Genomic DNA, 18818 nt, shown 5'->3' with positions numbered 1-18818 from the left:
TATTATCATCTCTACCTTGTGTATTTTTTTGTTTCGGGGATTTAAGAGGCGAGGTCTCACTCCGTTGCACAGGGTGGAATGCAGTGGTTATTCACGATCACTCACTGCAGCCTCGAACTCCTGGGCTCAAGTGATCTTCCCGCCTTGGCCAAGTAGCTGGAATTACATGCATGCACCAACACACCAAGCTTTGTGCAATTTTTTAACACAAATAGGAGCGTAACCTACATTTATAAATACTATTTTGTTTATTGGTTTATTCACTGTATAATCTTCCAGAAATCTTTTTATGTGAGCATATATATGTCAATGATACTTGTTTTAATATAAACCTTTTATTTTAAACAGTTTTAGATATAGAGAAATTATGAAAATAGTACAGAGTGGTCCTACACATCCCACACCCAGCTTCCCCTATTATTAACATTTTATATTAGCATGCTGCATTTGTAACAATTCATTAATCAATATTGACATGTTATTATTAACTGAAGTCCATACTTCATTAAGATTGCTGGTCGGGCATGGTGGCTCACGCCTGTAATCCCAGCACTTTGGGAAGTTGAGGTGGGCGGATCACTCACGAGGTCAGGAGATCATGACCATTCTGGCTAACACAGTGAAACCCCGTCTCTACTAAAAATACAAAAAATTAGCCGGGCGTGGTGGCAGGCGCCTGTAGTCCCAGCTACTCAGGAGGCTGAGGCAGGAGAATGGCATGAACCCGGGAGGCGGCGCTTGCAGTGAGCCCAGATTGCGCCACTGCACTCTAGACTGGGCGACACGGCAAGACTCGTTCTCAAAAAAAAAAAAAAAAAAAAGATTGATTTAATTTTCACCTAATGTCATTTATCTGTTCCAAGATCCCACCTGAGATACATTATATTTAGTCATTGTGTTTCCTTGGGCTCCTCTTGGCTGTGACAGTTTCTCAGGCGTTCCTTGTTTTTCATGACCTTGACAATTTGAGAAGCCCTGGTAGGTATTTTGCAGAATGTCTCTAATTGGGATTTGTCTGATGTTTGTCTCATGATTAGATTGGTGTTATAGGTTTTCAGAAGGAAGGCTACCTATTTCAAAAGGTAAAAATGCCATTTTTATCATTTCCAGGGTACATGCTATCAACATAATATCACTGTGAGTGTTAACAGTGATCACCTGGCTGAGGAAGTGTTTGTCAGATTTCTCCACTGTAAAGTTACTCTTTTTCCATTTCTTAACAAATGTGAAGATGAATTTATGTTTACTAATTCTTTCCTTTTCTAAGTCACTTCTAATTTAAACAGAGCTGGTGAAGTATTTCTTGAAATGTGTTAGAACACTAAGCTGGAAGAGTGAGATATTAAACTATAAATTCTGTATGATCTCAATTTTCTAAAAATGACATATACATACGTATAGAAAAAGACTAGAAAGAAATAGCTCAAAGTTTTATTTTTTCCTGTATACTTTTCCAAAAATGTTCTGCAGTGAAAAATTATTTTAAAATCTGGAAGAAGAGTTAAGAAAAAAAAAAAAAAAAAGGAAGGAAGATCTTTCTCTGGGACAGGCTCAGAAAAAAATACCAGAGTCCTCACAGTAACTATAACACAAATGTAGTGCTCAGAATGATAGCAGCCTTCTCTGAAATCTGGTGTGTATGTGTGAAGACAATATTCCCAGCGCTTGTCTTTGCTTACAGAAGACTGTAAATTGCCTCTTATGGAAACCTAACTATTTTTTCAAATAGGAACACTTAATAACTGAGTATAACAGAGACTCAGAAAAATGGAGGCGGGGGATGGGAGGGGAAAAAAGGGAGAAAGAAGAAACAAGGGAGAGAGGAACAACAAATTTAGGTATTGGGGAGTGGGAAAATGTTTTGTCTTGTTGCTTCCCATCAAAGTACCCAGCATCACAGGATCCTAGATAATATTATTTATTTGTTAATGATATCATCAGTTCCAGCCCAGTCAGTTTCCAGTCAGTTTCCCAATATCAAAAACACGCTTTCCTAGAGCAAGTCCAGAATATGACCATGGGTCAGCATAAGCATATCTTGGACATATTAATATTAACCTTAGGGGCTGCTCATCCAAAATGGCAACACATCCCTCCCTGCCGGCTCTCCCCATAGCGCCCCAGCTCCTCCCTCAGTGGTGAAGTCCTCATGGTTTGTGCAACTCTCCAGGGCCCACTTCGGCCTGCCTTACTCAGGATATTCCCTGCCAAAGAACTGATGGATGTATCATCGCTAAAATGTCAATAACTGGTAGTTGTCTAGAAGCTGCTGTTATACCTAGTATGAAGTATGTGCATTTGGGAAGGGGAAAAGCACTTATTCTAAAGGGATAAATCTCTAAAAGTAGAATGCAGCCATCATGATCCAGGAAAGCAGGGGAGATATGCATGCATACACACATACATTCAAAAGGGTTGTTTTAGCCCACACTTCAGGTCACATCACACAGGGAGGAACAGTCTAGTTACACCAACTGAGCTCTGTGCCAAGGAAAGAGCCCAGTGCCCTTATGGAGGAGGGAGCAGGTGCTTGGGCAAGAATGTCCGACTCCATGAAAGGGACTGTGTGCAGCTGGATCAAATGCTCACTCATACACCCGACAAGATGAGTTCAGCAAGGCTGAGGCAAGCATCCTGAGTAGTACAGAAAAATCAAACAGCTTACTCTGGACATTCGAATATAAAAAGAACAAAAATGCCTAGCTCCACAAAAGACACTGTCTGAAATGCGTTTCCTGTCACAGCCACCTGCCTTTCCATTTGGAGTCTGGGTTCTGTCTCATTAAACAGAAGAGTTGATTCAGTTGGGTCCATCTAATTATTCTTATTAAAATATGTAACCATAATATTTTAATTGTAAATTAAAGTTGCATGCATGAATGAATCTGAATTCATTTTAATTTCACAATGGCCCAATGCCAAGGCCTTTTTATGGAGAAGATCCATCAGCTCGGATACTGCTCTCCTGGGAACTCAAACCACTGTGCAAATGGAACATGTTTAACTAACAAGGGAGATTCTCACTCCCTTTTCTCCTCTTTCTAGATTTATTACAGTCATAAAGCTGTTTTAACAAGAGAGACTACATTTGATTCCTCACCCCCAAAATGTGTTAAAAAAACTAAAATTTAAGGTCAGTACTACTATTTAGATAGAACCAAGATGTCACTCCCAGGCTGTATGAATCTTGTTTCAAGAATGGTAAATAAATCTCAATTCAGTGCCAATCTCATATTAATTAGTAATGTTTGCAGTAGGTGCTGAGAGGAAAGTGCTTCCATACTCAGTGTACCCTTGGTCTAGATTCCAAAACAATCAGTCATACTGCATTTGGTCCTTACATACTCGATTAGGTGGAACCTGAATTACTTTCCACTAAACAACCAGACACTAGCATACTGAAAGGCTTGACCTAAACCTTCTCTATTTCTAACTGGCATTGACTACAGGATACTGCTGGGGAGGTGATTAGATAAAAATATCTTTTACAGTTAAAGGTTTAGAAAGCTTCTTCTTGACTTCTAAGCTGATGCCTGAAGGATAAGGAGAAGTTAGCCAGTCAACACAGTATGAAGGCTAGGGGAAGAGATCATTCCAGACAGTGGAAAAAAACATCTGTAAAAGTCCATGGGGGTCAGAGTGCATGGAACATTCAAGGCTCTAAAATAAGCTCTGAAATAAGGAACAAGAAGTGCACTGGAGTGGCAGGTGGGGCACAGGAAAGAAGTCTGGAGAAAGGTTTGGATCCTGCAGAGTGCTAGAGACCACATGCAGGTGTTTTGACTTTGTTCTAAGAGCAATGGATTTGAAGCCAGGAGATCATTCTAGCTACACCAAGTGACTCTGCACACTGTCACACATGGGTGCTGGGAGGACAACTCCGCCCATGACTCCTTCAGGAGGATGACCAGAAGCTCTGCCCTTGGACCCCACCTGACTGCCCGTGCATCCAGCTCTTGCTTTGGCTGGTTCTCATTTGTGTTCTTTCTCTATAACAAGCAGCATCTGTGAGGATAACAGCTCTTGAGTTCTGTGAGTTTTTCTTGTGAATTATTAAACTTGAAGGTGGTTCACGAAAGCCTCAAACTTGCAACTGGTGTTGGAGGCGAGGGCAATCCTGAGGGAACTATGCCCTTAACCTTGCAGTTTCATTAACTTCATGGGCGGGTATTTCCCAGAGCAAGCAGCTTGGTCTCAGTATTACTTAAAATGAGATGGAAAAAAGCATGCCTGGTATAGATATTGTGTAAGGTCACCTCTAGGGGTGGAAGTGAGGGGGACTGACTGGAAAGGGGCACAGAGTACCTTCTGGGGAGCAAGAAACATCTATACTTTGATCTGAGTGGTAGTTACACAGGTATATAAAAATCCATTTAGGCCATGCTCAGTGGCTCATGCCTATAATCCCAGCTCTTTGGGAGGCTGAGGCAGGAGGATCACTTGAAGCCAGAAGTCCGAGACCAATCTAGGCAACAAAGAGAGACCCTGTCTCTATTAAAACAAAAAAAACAAAAATCCATTGAGCTACATACATAAGATTGGGACACTTTATGCATTTTACTGTACATATTATAGCCCAGTTTTTTTTCGTTTTTTGTGTGTTTTTTCTGAGACAGAGTCTCGCTTTGTCACCCAGGCTGGAGTGCAGTGGCATGATCTCAGCTCATTGCAACCTCCACCTCCCAGGTTCAAGAGATTCTTGTGCCTCAGCCTCCCAAGTAGCTGGAACTACAGACACGTGCCACTATGCCCAGCTAATTCTGGTATTTTTAGTAGAGATGGGGTTTCCCCATGTTGGACAGGCTGCTCTCGAACTCCTGACCTCAAGTAATCCAACCACCTCAGCCTCCCAAAGTGCTGGGATTACAGGCATGAGTCATGGTGCCCAGCCAATTATTTTGGTTTTTGGTTTTTGGTTTGAGACAGGGTCTCGCTCTGTCGCCGGGGCTGAAGTGCGGAGGCGTGATCTTGGCTCACTGCAATCTCTGGCTCCCAGGCTCAAGGGATCCTCCCACCTCAGCCTCCTGAGTACGTAGGACCACAGGCACAGGCCACCATGCCTGTCTAGCCAATTTTTAAAAGTTAAAAAACAAACCAAAACACTGCCTTTGAAAACGGGGAAGCCCAGCCTAGAGTTAAGGGATGCAAGCAGGCTGGACTGCTGAGAAGAACCTGAAGCCAAAGATAGGGCTGAAATTAAAGATGTGAGAGCTAGCAAAGGACTTTCTGGAAAGATTCTCTGAAATAAATTGTTTCGTGCATTCAACTTGGGCACAGTGAGCTGGGACCATGTGACTGTGTGAATGTGTGACTCGTGTGCAAGTGTGTGCAAGTGTGTGTGGGTGCACACTCCCTAGACAGGCCCCTGTGCTGCTGCTCCACTTCATCAGCCTCACCAAGTGATAATGTGCACTGCACCACAGCAGGCAGGGCAACAGGTACTGCCAAAGGAGGGACACTCAGCTGGGGCTGGCATGATGGCTGTCCTACCCTCCTCCCAGTCAGGGAGAGAGGCTCAGGGGGCTAGCATGGAGGCCTGGAAAGCCAGGCTGCAGGCAGAAGGGCCAATCTTGCCTGTGTTGCATGAAACCAAGCCCAGGCAACAAGTGGGGCAAACCTGAAACTAATGGCAGAAATTCCCCTGGGCTGCTACCTGAAGGGAGGAGAATTCAGGGATGAGTCAATGGAGTAGAAAAGCAGGAAGGCAGACTGGATGGAGACGGCTCCAAGCAAGGGGTGGGAGGCAGAGCCTGGGCGAATTCTGAGTCACGAGCTGTGGGTGGGAATGTGCTCCACAGCTGAGTCACTGGAACCCAAAATGAAGGCCATGCAGGCACCAGTGGTGGGAGTGGAGGAGCAGGTACAGGAGGGTGGGCCTTTGTTCTTTCATGAAACCTCCTCTAGCAACCCATGGGTTTATGGTTCACGAATGAAGAACTAACCCGTGTGAGTCAAAACATGTGGGTTATTTATTTTTGGATTTGTGATGACATACCTCTTTCTGTTGTTCCGGAAACATCTTCAGCACAGGACACAATCAATCTGAAAAATAAGATATCCACAATGGGTGATTTGCAACCTCCAAACTGGAGTGGATCCGCCACTCATGGCCTCCCACCCAAATCCCCTGACAGAGCCCCCAGCCCACAGTCCCTGACACATGAGCCTCTGCTCCTCCCACGCTGCCCTCTCCTGCTGGCAGGACCAAGGTGCACATCAGTCCACACCAGGGATGAGGAGTCTGGACCCCAACAAGTCCAAGGCAGCTGGATGACAACAGACCTTCAAACTGCAAGGCCAGCCAGTCAGGCGGAGGCTGGAGCCTTAACAAATCAGGAAGGAAGCTAGAGATGCCGGGGAGCAGAAGCCATGCACGGGGAGATGCTGGCTGGAAAAGATGCCCAGAGAGATCCACCACCAGAGGCAGCCCTGACGCTTTTACTGGAAGCTCAAACCTTCTGGGACCAGGCCCTTTCTGTGACATTTAAATTATTCCAGAGGTCACACAAGAGATGGCATGGCCCTCAGCGGGGGAAAGTCAGGACCTTGACTCTGACCTTCTGAGCAGTGCAGCCAGCCTGTCGTTTGATACCAGGCCCTGCATGTCTCTGGGGTTGTCAATTGTTCTTTCAACCCACTTGGTATGTAAGCTCATTAGATTTAACACCTGCTCCCTGCCAAAAACAAAAGGCAAATTTAAATCCCCTGCCTATATCCACACATACGTATTCTTACAACTGAGGGTGACTATGACTGCAGGTCTACTATTTGTCTTCACTTTGATAATATTAGTATGTGTCTGAACCCACTTTCCGGGTCCGTATTATCCCCCACACGTATTTCCAGAGTCTCTATACTCTTGTTTCTGGCACCATAGGGAACACAGGGAAGCAGGAACACAAGCTCTGCCTCCAGGGCCCTGTGGAGGTACAGACGAGAGACTCCACAGAGCCTCTGGAACGGGAGAGTGAGCCGCACCCAGGCAGCAGCAGGAAGCTTTCCAAGAAGGGCGTCCCTTTCCCCTGGAGCAGTCAGAGGAGACATGAGAGGGAAGGAGAGACCAGGGGATCTCAGTGTTCAAGGAAAAAAAGCAGGACCTCCAGGGGAGCAACACCACCACCCAGAGAGCCTGGTGAAAAGCGTGCCCTATGGCCCAGAGATCGTGACCAGGCCAGATCAGCTGGGGGACAGGGTTCTCAGAGGGTGCAGTCGCGTGGAATCGTGGCTGCCATAAAGATATGTCCATGTCCCGATCCACAGAACCTGTGAATGTGACTGTATTTGAAAAAAGGGTCTTTGCAGATATAATAGTTAAGAATCTCAAGGAAAGATCATCCTGGATGACTGGAGTGAACCCTAAATCTGATGGCAAGTGCCTATATAAGACAAAGACAGGAGACACACACACAGAAGAACATGCGAAGACAAAGACGGAGGAGGGAGAGGGATGCAGCCCCCAGCCACAGAGCCCCTGGGGCTGGAAGAAGCAAGGCAGGATTCTCCCCTAGGGCCTCTGCAGGGGAGCACGGCTCTGCTGCCACCCGGATTTTGGACTTCCAGCATCCCAAATTGTAAGAGGTTCCAAATATCAAGTTTGTGATAATTTATTGCCACAGCTGTAAGAAGCTAGTCAAGAGGGGACTGGTGGACATTAGGTTGGAAAGACAGACTGGGGTTGGAACTGGAGATTCTGTTCAGTCACTCTTCGTGGAGCTCCTGCTACGTGCCATGAGCTGGGGTGGAAGCGGGACACACGGTAGAGTACACAGCAGGCTCGGAGCTTTTGAGGCGACTTCCTAATTATAACGTAGAAATGACAGGAAAGGACACCGTGTGATAGGAATGGAAAAACACACAACAGGGCTAAACCTGGAGGACATAGGCCAAATGAAATAAGTCAGTCACATAAAGACAGCAACCATATGATTCCACTTGTATGAAGTACCAAGGGCAGTCACATTCAGAGGCAAAGGCCGGGTGCGGTGGCTCACACCTGTAATCCCAGCACTTTGGTCAGCCAAGGCAAGCAGATCCCCTACCTGAGGTCAGGAGTTCAAGACCACCAGCCCGGCCAACAGGGCAAAACCCCATCTCTACCAAAAACAAAAACTATCTGGGTATGGTGGCACGCCCATGGTCCCAGCTCCTCAGGAGGCTGAGGTAGAAGGATCACTTGAGCCTGGGAGGCAAAAGTTGCAGTTAGCTGAGATTGTGCTACTGTACTCCAGCTTGAGTGAGAGACCCCATCTCAAAAAAAAAAAATTCAGAGACAGAAAGTAGAAGGGTGGCTGCCAAGTATGGGAGGGAGAGGGGGTGGTGGGCAGCTGAGTGAGTACAGAGTTTCAGTTGTGCAAGATGAAAAGAGTTCAGGAGATCAACTGCACAACAATGTGAGCATCCTTCACGCCACTGAACTGTACACCTAGAAATGGACCAGATGGTACATTTTAGGTCATGTGTTTTTTACAACTTAAAACAAAATTTTAAAGAATGGAGGGACTAAGTGGGGGTGGGGAGAGTTTACTGAGAAAATGGCACTTCCGCTGAGGCCTAAAGGATGGTGTGAGATAGCCATGAAAGCAAAAGGAAAAAGGCCCTCTACACAGAAGGCCTGTGTCGTGCCAAGGGGAGGAGGCCAGGAGGAGGAGTGGTTCAAGTTCAGTTATCATGGGATTCCTGCACCAGAGCCAAGTGAGCTGGTGGGTTCCACCATCTCAGGATCTGGTCACGCTTCCCGCACACATCGCATGCTCCACACGGCTAAACCTCTGCCCTCATACTTTCACCCTTTCCAGCCACCAGTAAACTCCCGCTCCTCTGCCAGGATTCTACAAGGAAATCACTTCCCAGGCTCTCTGCCCCGTTACACAACTGCGTGCTATGCAGTCCCCTGGTGCCATTAACCTCGCTTGCATCATGATGTTTAGATACCCTGTCTCTCCTATTTGACTGAATTTCTCCAACAGGGTATAGCTGTGTTTCCTTGTGTAATTAAACTCCACAACTGTCCTGTGAGGATTTGAATATCCCCACTTTCCAAGTAAGAAAGCAGAAGGTCAGAGGGGTTAAGTTGCCCAAGGTCATACTATGAAAGAGTGTGAAAGCTCAAGTTCCACTGCAACCAAAGCCAGTCTGCTTCCCCAGGGTGGCCTTCCAATGCCACAGGCTGCCTCCATGACTCTGTAATGTGAACAAATGGTTCAAAGTTGGGGTCTTAATTTTCCCCAAAGGGCTTGAGCTTTTCCCAGCCAGGCAGAACTTTGCACTTCTATCTAATAGGAGTCTGATAATTGGCCACTTTCAGATGCTACAGACCAAGTCCAACTATGAAATAGGAAACTGGCCCCAGTGGCTCACACCTGTAATCTCAGCACTTTGGGAGGATGAGGTGGGCAAATCGCTTGAGCCAAGGAATTCAAGACCAGCCTGGATAACATGGCAAAACCCTGTCTCTACAAAAAATACAAAAATTGGCTGGGCATGGTAGCATGCGCCTGTGGTCCCAGCTACTTGGGAGGCTGAGGTGGGAGGACTGCTTGAGCCCGGGAGGTCAAGGCTGTGGTGAGCCATGATCATGCCACTGCACTCCAGCCTAGGTGACAGTGAGACCCTGTCTCAAAATATAAAAGTAAAATAAATTTAAAAAGAAAATAGGAAACTTGGGAAAGTTGAAAGCAGTTTTAACCAGTTTCAACAAGTTATTCCAAAACATCACAGTGAACTATCATGGTCAACCTCTAATACTGTAAATCTGTACAGTGAAAATGGTGATGGGCAGGGGGAGATCATTTCATTTTCTAAGCTCTATACACTTCCATATTGTCTGAATTTTTCTAGTAACACATTAAACTTTTTAAAGTAATAATTATTTTAAATACAGTAAATAGCATAATGCTCTCAGAATAAATAATAATTTTGACATAAATTATTTTTATTTCATGTAAAATAAATAGCAAATTCAAATGTATTAAGAGATGCTACCTTTATAACACAAGAGAAAGTATCATTTGGTACTAGACCTTGCCATGGCATTTACTGGTGGGGAGAAGGAAATTCAATGATAGCACAATTGTATGGTTTGAGATAAAAGGGCAACTGTCTATAATTTAGCAAACCAAAGCTGCCAATCAGAAATTGCTCCCTGAGGCCAGGCGCAGTGGCTCACTCCTGTAATCCCAACACTTTGGGAGGCTGAGGTGGCCAGATCACCTTAAGTCAGGAGTTTGAGACCAGCCTGGCAAACATGGTGAAATCCCGTCTCTACTAAAAATACAAAAATCAGCCAGGTGTGGTGGCGCATGCCTGTAATCCCAGCTACTCGGGAGGCTGAGGCAGGAGAATCACTTGAACTTGGGAGGTGGAGGTTGCAGTGAGCCAAGATCGTGCCATTGCACTCCAGCCGGGGCAACAAGAGCGAGACTGCATCAAAAGGAAGGAAGGAAGGAAGGGAGGGAGGGAGGAAGAAAGAAAGAAAAGAAAGAAATTGCTCCCTGACAAAACTATGCCCTTTAGGTAAGTTGGAAAATTTTAGATTTGTATAGATAGATTTCCAAACTCCCCAGACTAGCTTATGTGTCTGTCATAATAATGCACATAACGGGCTGGGTGTGGTGGCCCATGCCTATATTCCCAGCACTTCGGGAGGTTGAAGTAGGTGGATCATTTGAGGTCAGGAGTTCAAGACCAGCCTGACCAATATGGTGAAACCCTGTTTCTACTGAAAATACAAAAATTAGCCGGGCATGGTGGCATACACAGCTACTTGGGAGGCTGAGACAGGAGAACTGCTTGAACTCGGGAAGCCAAGGTTGCAGTGAGCCAAGATCATGCCACTGCACTCCCGCCTGGATGACAGAGCGAGACTCCATCTCAAAAAAAAAAAAAATGCACATAGAGAATTCTTGTCTCACTGAAAGACTGTTATGCCAAGTCTGGATATCTGCCTTCCGGTGATAGGCTGTCTCCAGAGTATTCTGTCTCTCCTCCACCATGAAGAACCCCCATCACACCTAGATGGCCACCCATTCTCCTTCTCTCTTACCTTCATTGTAAGAATTATTATTTTCATTTTATTTCATTTTTTTTAGAGACCGGGTCTCATTGTCACCCAGGCTGGTGTGCAGTGGCACAATTATAGCTCACTATTGCCTCAGATTCCTAGGCTCAAGTGATCCTCCCACCTCAGCCTCCCTAGCAGCTGAGACTACAGGAACAAGCCACCTTGCTTAATTTTTTACATTTTTGTAGAGACAGGATATCCCCATGTTGCCCAGGCTGGTCTCAAACTCCTGGCCTCAAGCCATCCTCCTGCCTCAGCCTCCCAAAGTGCTCCATAACAGGTGTGAGTCACCGCACCCAGCCCATTCCAAGAATTATTAAATCTCACTGTCAAGTTGGGTGTGGCTTGGTTTCCGCATTATTTGAATTTTTCATTTAAAAACAAAAAATCATCCAGGGATGGTGGTGCACACACTCCTAACGACTCAGGAGGCTGAGGTGGGAGGATCCCTTCAGCCCAGGTTAGGCTGCAGTGAGCTATTTGCACCACTACACTCCAGCCTAGACAACACAGCGAGACTCTGTCTCTAAAATAAACAAAAAAAGATAAAATCTCACAACCATATCAAACAACAGGAATGATTTCTCAAACCTGCTGGCGACATTACAGCTGGATACACACAGGCAGCAGACACGTGGGTTATCCCCTTCCTGGGAAACATGGCAGTTCTGAAGACTCATCTAAGAGACTAGTGTGTCTCTTCACAACCCCACTGCCCTGAAAGCATGGTACACAGATCTGCCCAAACCAAAAACTCGAGGAGAAAGCTTCTTCTATTTTCTACCCAGGAATGTTTTTTCTATAAAATGTAAAATGTCTATGAAGCAAAGATAAAATTCTATAAAGCACCACTGGGCAATCTTTTTGTGTAGAGGGTCAGACAGTAAATATTTGAGGCTTTGAAAGCTACAGGGTCTCTGCACCTCTTACTCAAGTCTGCAGTGCATAGCGAAAAGGCACTCACAGATGCCTAACTGAATGAACATGGTTGGGTTCCAGTTAAACTTTATCAACAAAAACTGGTGGCAGTAGTTTGCAGACCCCCACTACAGAGCAAGCCATTACTGTGCCTTCAACACTTACATACTATACCTTAATAATACCTTTCTGAGGTCAACAGGCCAAAACATTTGCAATAGCAGGCTTGGTCTATATGCCTATGGGAGATCTTACTGATAAGTAAACTACTGACCAAAAGTTTGTGGACTATCTAGGTGAAGAGAAAGGATCACATATTTTTTCAAATGATGAAATAAGAAATAACAAGTATGGTTTACATCATAATTTAAAATAAAAATGGCAAAGACTTTTTCTAAATCTTTAGATCAGGTGCTCCCTGATTCATGAATCACTAATAAAAGCCAATTTAATTTTTAAACAAAATTTTTTGTAACTTTTTCTTTTGACAGGATCAAAATCTTAGAACCAACTGTTTATTAAAAAAAAAAAAAAAAAAATCGGCCAGGTGCGGTGGCTCATGCCTGTAATCCCAGTACTTTGGGAGGCTGAGGCAGGTAGATCACAAGGTCAGGAGTCTGACACCAGCCTGGCCAATATGGTGAAACCCTGTTTCTACTAAAAATACAAAAAGTAGCCAGGCATGGTGGTGGGCACCTGTAATCCCAGCTACTCAGGAGGCTGAGGCAGTAGAATCACTTAAAGCTGGGAGGCAGAGGTTGCAGTGAGCTGAGATCGTGCCACTGCACTCCAGACTGGGTGACAGAATGACACTCCATCAAAAAAAAAAAAGATCAAGCTCAACAACAACAATGAAAACTACCTGTACCCTAAATGCCTGACTTCACCACTGTGCAACCTGGCATGTAACATAATTGCACTTGAACCCCACAAATTTGTACAAATAAAAAATCTGATTTAAAAAATATGCAAGACCAGGCACATGCCTGTAATCCCAGCACTTTGGGATGCTGAGGTGGGAGGATCACTTGAGCTCAAAGTTTGAGACCAATCTGGGCAGCATGGTGAAATCCTGAAACTGACTCTGTAAAATTATAACTGAGGAAATTATGGCAGTGAAAGAAATCAGACCTAACTGACTCCATCTTGCTTCTAATCCTTAAGATGTCCTTGTTCATTCCTGGGCATAAAGCTGAACTAACTTTGGGAAGGAAATCAATTCATGGTTTGACTCTGAAATAAAATTGGTAACAGCTCTTTCCCGAAAAGACCCCTTTCTTGCCTGGGATCCAGTCTGCCTTGGCAGGACTAACAAACTAGCTACAAGATTAGAAATTACAAGTTAGGGGTCATGTAGTCTCTGGCTCCAAGGGTCTGAACCTTCCCAAATTGCTCCTGGGGATAATACAGTTATTGTAAAACCTAAGATCCGTGCTTTAGATATTTAGCAGACCCTGCAACTGCACTCGAAGGATCAGCTGATACCACCCAGAGCAGTAATCTGGCTCAACCAGTTCTGCCATCCCACTCAGGCACAGAAGACAGCAAGAAAACCTCATTTTGACCCTGATATGATTCCATCTCCGACCTGACCAATCAGCACTCCCTACTTCCTAAGCTCCTACCCACCAAATTGTCTTTAAAAACTCTGATCCAGCCGGGAGCGGTGGCTCACGCCTGTAATCCCAGCACTTTGGGAGGCCGAGGCGGGCAGATCACGAGGTCAGAGATCGAAACCATCCTGGCTAACATGGTGAAACCCCGTCTCTACTAAAAATACAAAAAATTAGCCAGGTGTGGTGGTGGGTGCCTGTAGTCCCAGCTACTCAAGAGGCTGAGGCAGGAGAATGGCATGAACCGAGATTGCACCACTGCACTCCAGCCTGGACAACAGAGCGAGACTCAGTCTCAAAAAAAAAAAAAAAAGAAATAAAACAACAACTCTGGTCTCCCACACAGCGGGGTCTGTGTAAATTACTCTTTTGCCACTGCAATTCCCGTCTTGATAAACTGGCTCTGTCTAGGCAGCAGGCAAGGTGAACTCATTGGGAGGTTACAATTCCACCTCTACAAAATACACAAAAATTAGCCAGACATAGTAACACGTGCCTGAAGTCTCAGCCACTTGGGAGGCTGGTGTGGGAGAGCTGCTTGGGCCAGGGAGGCAGAGGTTGCAGTGAGCCAAGATCATGCCACTGCACTCCAGCCTGGGTGACAGAGTGAGACTCTGTCTCACCAAAAAAAAAAAGAAAAAAAGTACAAAGAAATTGATAGACATTTCTCCAAAGATGACATGCAAATGGCCAATAAACATATGAAAACATGCTCAACATCACTAATCCACAATGAGAAATCAACTCACACCCATTAGGATAGCTACACGAGGATACATCCAAGAAACAAACAAACAAACAAAAAGCACTGATGAGGATGTGGAGAAATCAGAATGCTTCTGTTGGCAGCAATGTAAAATGGTGCAGCTGCTATAGAAAACAGTATAGCCGTTCATCAAAAAATTACAAACAGAAAACTACCACATGATCCAGGAATCCTACTTCCAGATATCCATCCAAAAGAACGGAAAGCAGGCTCTCAAAGAGCTATTTGTGGGTCCACATCCACAGCAGTATTACTCACAATAGCCAAGAGGTGGAAGTAACCTAAGTGTCCATCAATGAAATGTAATGGATGAGCAAAACGTGGTCTCTCCATACAATGGGTCCCATTCAACGTTAAAAAGGAAGGAAATTCTGCCACATGCCACATGCTACAAAGGAGGATGAACCTTAAGGACATTATGCTAAATGAAATAATCCAATCATAAAAAGACAAATCCTTTATTATTCCACTTACATGAGGTTTTCAAGGAAATTAAATTCATAGAGTCAGAAAGTAGCATGGTGGTTGCCAAGGGCTAGAGGAAAGGGGAAATGGAACATTTAAGGGAGAAATAGAACATTCTTGTGTACTGATACAGTTTCAGTTTGTGAATGAAAAAGATCTAGAGATCTGTTGTACAACAATGTGAACACGCTTAACGCTACTGAAGTGTACATTTAAAAACTGGTAAAATCTATACACTAGTACCATGTGAAAAAATAATAAAAATGGGTAAGACTGCAAATTTCATGTGTTTCTTACCACAATTAAAAATAAAGTTTTTGAAAGAAGGTCAATAATCTACTTAAATGTTTAATCTTGCTATTAACAGAAGTGCAAATAAAAACAAGTGCTGTGTTTTTTTCTTTAAAATTAGAAATTTATTTAATAATATCCACTGCTGGCAAGGATCATGAGAAATGGGAACTAACTACTGTTGGTAGGCATGTGAGCTATTTCAATATTTCTGAAAGATAATTTGGTCATGTATTTCAAAAGCAAACAATATAAATTGTTTATATTCTTTAACTCAATAATTTGACCTCTGATAACTCAACCTAAAAAAATCAGTGCTACATGCGCAAAATATTTGTACAGCAAAGAATGTTCAAAATGTAGTTTTTTAAGAAACAATCAAAGAAAATGGAAACCTAAACATCCATAAGCAGAGTCAAAAAAAATGAATTATGTTCCATCTGCATAACAGACTACCTCATAGCCATTATAAATTGTTATAAAAGAATATTAAATGATTTGGGCTGTTCAAACAGTATTGTTGATTTTTTGTTGTTGTTATTTTTTGAGACAGTCTCGCTCTGTCGCCCAGGCTGGAGTGCTGTGGCACAATCCCAGCTCACTCTAACCTCCACCTCCTAGGTTCAAGGAATTTTCCTGCCTCAGCCTCCCCAGTAGGTGGGACTACAGGCGTGCACACCAAGCCTGGCTAATTTTTTAAATATTTTTAGTAGAGACGGAGTTTCACCATATTGGCCAGGCTGGTCTTGAACTCTTGACCTCAAGTCATCCACCCACTTCAGCCTCTCAAAGTGTTGGCATTAAAGGCGTGAGCCACTATGCCCGGCCTCAAACAGTAATATTAAGTGATTTTTTAAAGTACATATATATTTTTCTTATTTATTTAAGAACTGGAGCTTATACACAACAAAGTTAAAAATTAACAGTGGTCATTTCTGGGTGGTAGGATTATGACTGATTTTTACTTCCTTTTTTTTTTCTGTATTTCCCCAAAAGATTACAGTGCATTTGTTACTTTTAGAGTTTAAGAACAAAACAGGTTTTTCAAAAGAAAGTAAAACCTAATGTGCTCTGTTACTTTTATTATTCCCTCCCCACAAAAAACAAACAGCAATCAAGTTAATTTCACTGTGTTTCATTTCCTCCCACATGTTCAGCTATTTTTCTATTCAAATAAAAAAATCACTGACTCCTTACTTTCATCTCTTAAGAATATTCCATCTGTGAGGTTATTTTAAATTCAATGTTATATGCCAAGTTTTCCCGTATCTGCTCTCAATATTACCTATGCCCTTGGCTCTGCACTGGACACATCTGTGGTGGTGCCAGGGCCCTCCCAGATTTGCTGAGGAAGAGCCTACCAAGGTCCTGCTCCTAGGGCAGATCTACCGGTTGCCAGCTTTCATGACCCTCCCCAGACACAGTAGGGAGGATCAGGGATGGAATGGATGTCATACTCGAAAGAAGCCAGTCCACAGGTTAGAGGGTGCCTAGGGCACAGCCTGGCACAAAAAGAAAAAAGCGCTGGGCAATGGCTCCCTCCTAGTACTTGAACTAGGAAATATTACTACATTTGGTGGTTCTTTAAGAATGGAGCCTGCAGGCCGGGCGCGGTGGCTCAAGCCTGTAATCCCAGCACTTTGGGAGGCCGAGGCGGGTGGATCACGAGGTCAGGAGATCGAGACCCTCCTGGCTAACACGGTGAAACCCCGTCTCTACTAAAAATACAAAAAACTAACCCGGCGAGGTGGCGGGCGCCTGTAGTCCCAGCTACTCGGAGGCTGAGGCGGGAGAATGGCGGGAACCCAGGAGGCGGAGCTTGCAGTGAGCCGAGATCGTGCCACTGCACTCCAGCCTGGGCGACACAGCGAAATTCCGTCTCAAAAAAAAAAAAAAAAAAAAAAAGAATGGAGCCTGGAAAGCGATGAAAGAGAAACTGGAGAGATAATGACATCACAGCTGGGGTTCTGAGGGACCAGAGTTTCTTGTATTATCCTCGTATAACACAGGTAGATATGAGCCATGATGTACATAAAAGATACTGAAGGCCACAGAAATTGGCCACCAAGCAAGCTGAATCACAGGAGCCAGCTTCTGTTGCTAAAATCTGCAGGGCTGCCTGGGGCCACTTTCCCAGTGGCTTCAGTGTCCAGCATCTCTGAGGTTCCCTTTGCACAGTGTCCTTAGCATAAGCACCCCTTTACTCAAAGTGGCTTGAAGGTGACCCCAGTTTGGGCAATCAAAGGAACTCGAACAAAAAGAAAAAGAAATTAGAGCTGCACCAAAACATGAAAGCTGGGCTGAAGGCAGGCAGCCGTACACTTTCAGGGAGGGCCCACAGAGCCAGCAGAACCATCTGCAAACCAGGCCCAAACTGTCTCCCTCAGTCCCAGATTAGAACTAGAAAAGGCAAACCAAGATGGAAAAACAGCAGAACTCTGATACTCAGTTAAAGTTAGAAACACAAATAAAATTGCATTTAAGTTTTTCCACCATTCATCACAAAAGAAAAAAAAGAAGATATGACAACACATCTTTTTTTAAAGTTTATTAGCAATCAAAAAATACTGGTTCATAGGACATAAATCAAAGAAACCACTAACTTGCTCATCTCTATGACACAGAAATTCCATTTATGGTCATGAACTTGATAGTAGGCCAAATTTAGGGTTTAAAATCCAAGAAAGAAACAAAAAAAAAAAACTGAAGTTTAACCTCACAATTATTTGAATGTCATTTTGGAAAAGTGCTACCTGAGACACAGACACTGAGAACATACCTGCATATGCATGTCGGCCCTGACCTCCACCTCCCTTTGTACTCACACTAAGAAGTATCCCAGTTACTAAACAGAATAAAAGGAAAGAAGCTGTGAAAAATGACACATGAAAGAAGCGAAATGACCACTGGCATAGGTGCTTCCTAACTCATACTGTGACATCCTCTCTCTTCAAAAACTGCCCTTAAATGTTTGAGGCGATGGATATCCCAGTTACTCTGATCTGATCATTACACATTGTACAGATGTATCAAAATGCCACATATACCTCAAAAATACATATAACTATGATATAGCAAGTTTAAAAAGACAAAAACCAAAAAACTGCCTTGACCTCCCAAGCCAAATCCAAAAGCATTTTTCCCACTTCCCACTTTTACCAAGATCTTTTGGAACATCAGATAAATCTCAGAAGCTGGGGGAGTGGTATTCGTGATTTAAATATTAGTGTTAATTAGTCCAATCAGATTGCCTTTCTATTGACCAAGAGCTATCTTCGGTTACTCACTCATCAGTCATCCCTTACCACCACACAGGGTTTTGATTAGGATGGGAAAAGGGGGAAATCATTGGTAGCTGGGTGCATGGAATTCTTTGAAAGCTGATGTATTCCTCGATGCCTTGCCCCAGGATTGTGAAAAACCTGAGAACACAACCTCCTGAATAACAGCAGAAAATGCCCTGCCCTCTCTCCTGCCAACAAAATGTTTTTTCAATTCTACTCACTCTACCCCTTCACCTGATAAGAGTAAGAAGTACTATGATGACTTCCCATCAAAGTACTACCTAAATATAGCATCAAAAGAATAAAATACCTAGGATTACATTTAACAAAAGTACAAAATACATACTCTGAAAACCACAAAACATTGTTGGAAAAAATTAAGAGATTAAAATAAACAGAAAAACATACCATGTTCATGAACT

The 18818-nt window shown here is 43.9% G+C and overlaps 1 protein-coding gene across 7 annotated transcripts in view; it reads right to left on the bottom strand.

Annotated features, from left to right (window-relative positions):
* The window catches only part of SNX10 (sorting nexin 10), an 86159-nt gene that overhangs the window by 22374 nt on the left and 44967 nt on the right, over positions 1-18818 (bottom strand). For 6 of the 7 annotated variants that reach the window (XM_033192490.1, XM_033192487.1, XM_033192485.1 and 3 more), the window contains one exon: positions 5996-6042. In XM_033192490.1, the coding sequence (XP_033048381.1) occupies positions 5996-6019 (24 nt within the window). In that variant the 5' untranslated portion in view covers positions 6020-6042. Of the gene's footprint in view, positions 1-5995; positions 6043-10598; positions 10602-18818 lie in introns of all 7 variants that reach the window. The other variant, XM_033192488.1, reaches the window with a different exon arrangement.

The sequence above is a fragment of the Trachypithecus francoisi genome, unplaced genomic scaffold (genome assembly GCF_009764315.1).
Source record: "Trachypithecus francoisi isolate TF-2019V2 unplaced genomic scaffold, Tfra_2.0 Lachesis_group4, whole genome shotgun sequence".
NCBI classification, from domain to species: domain Eukaryota; kingdom Metazoa; phylum Chordata; class Mammalia; order Primates; family Cercopithecidae; genus Trachypithecus; species Trachypithecus francoisi.
Note: the sequence above shows the minus strand (reverse complement) of the source record. Positions and strands in the feature narration are given on the sequence as shown.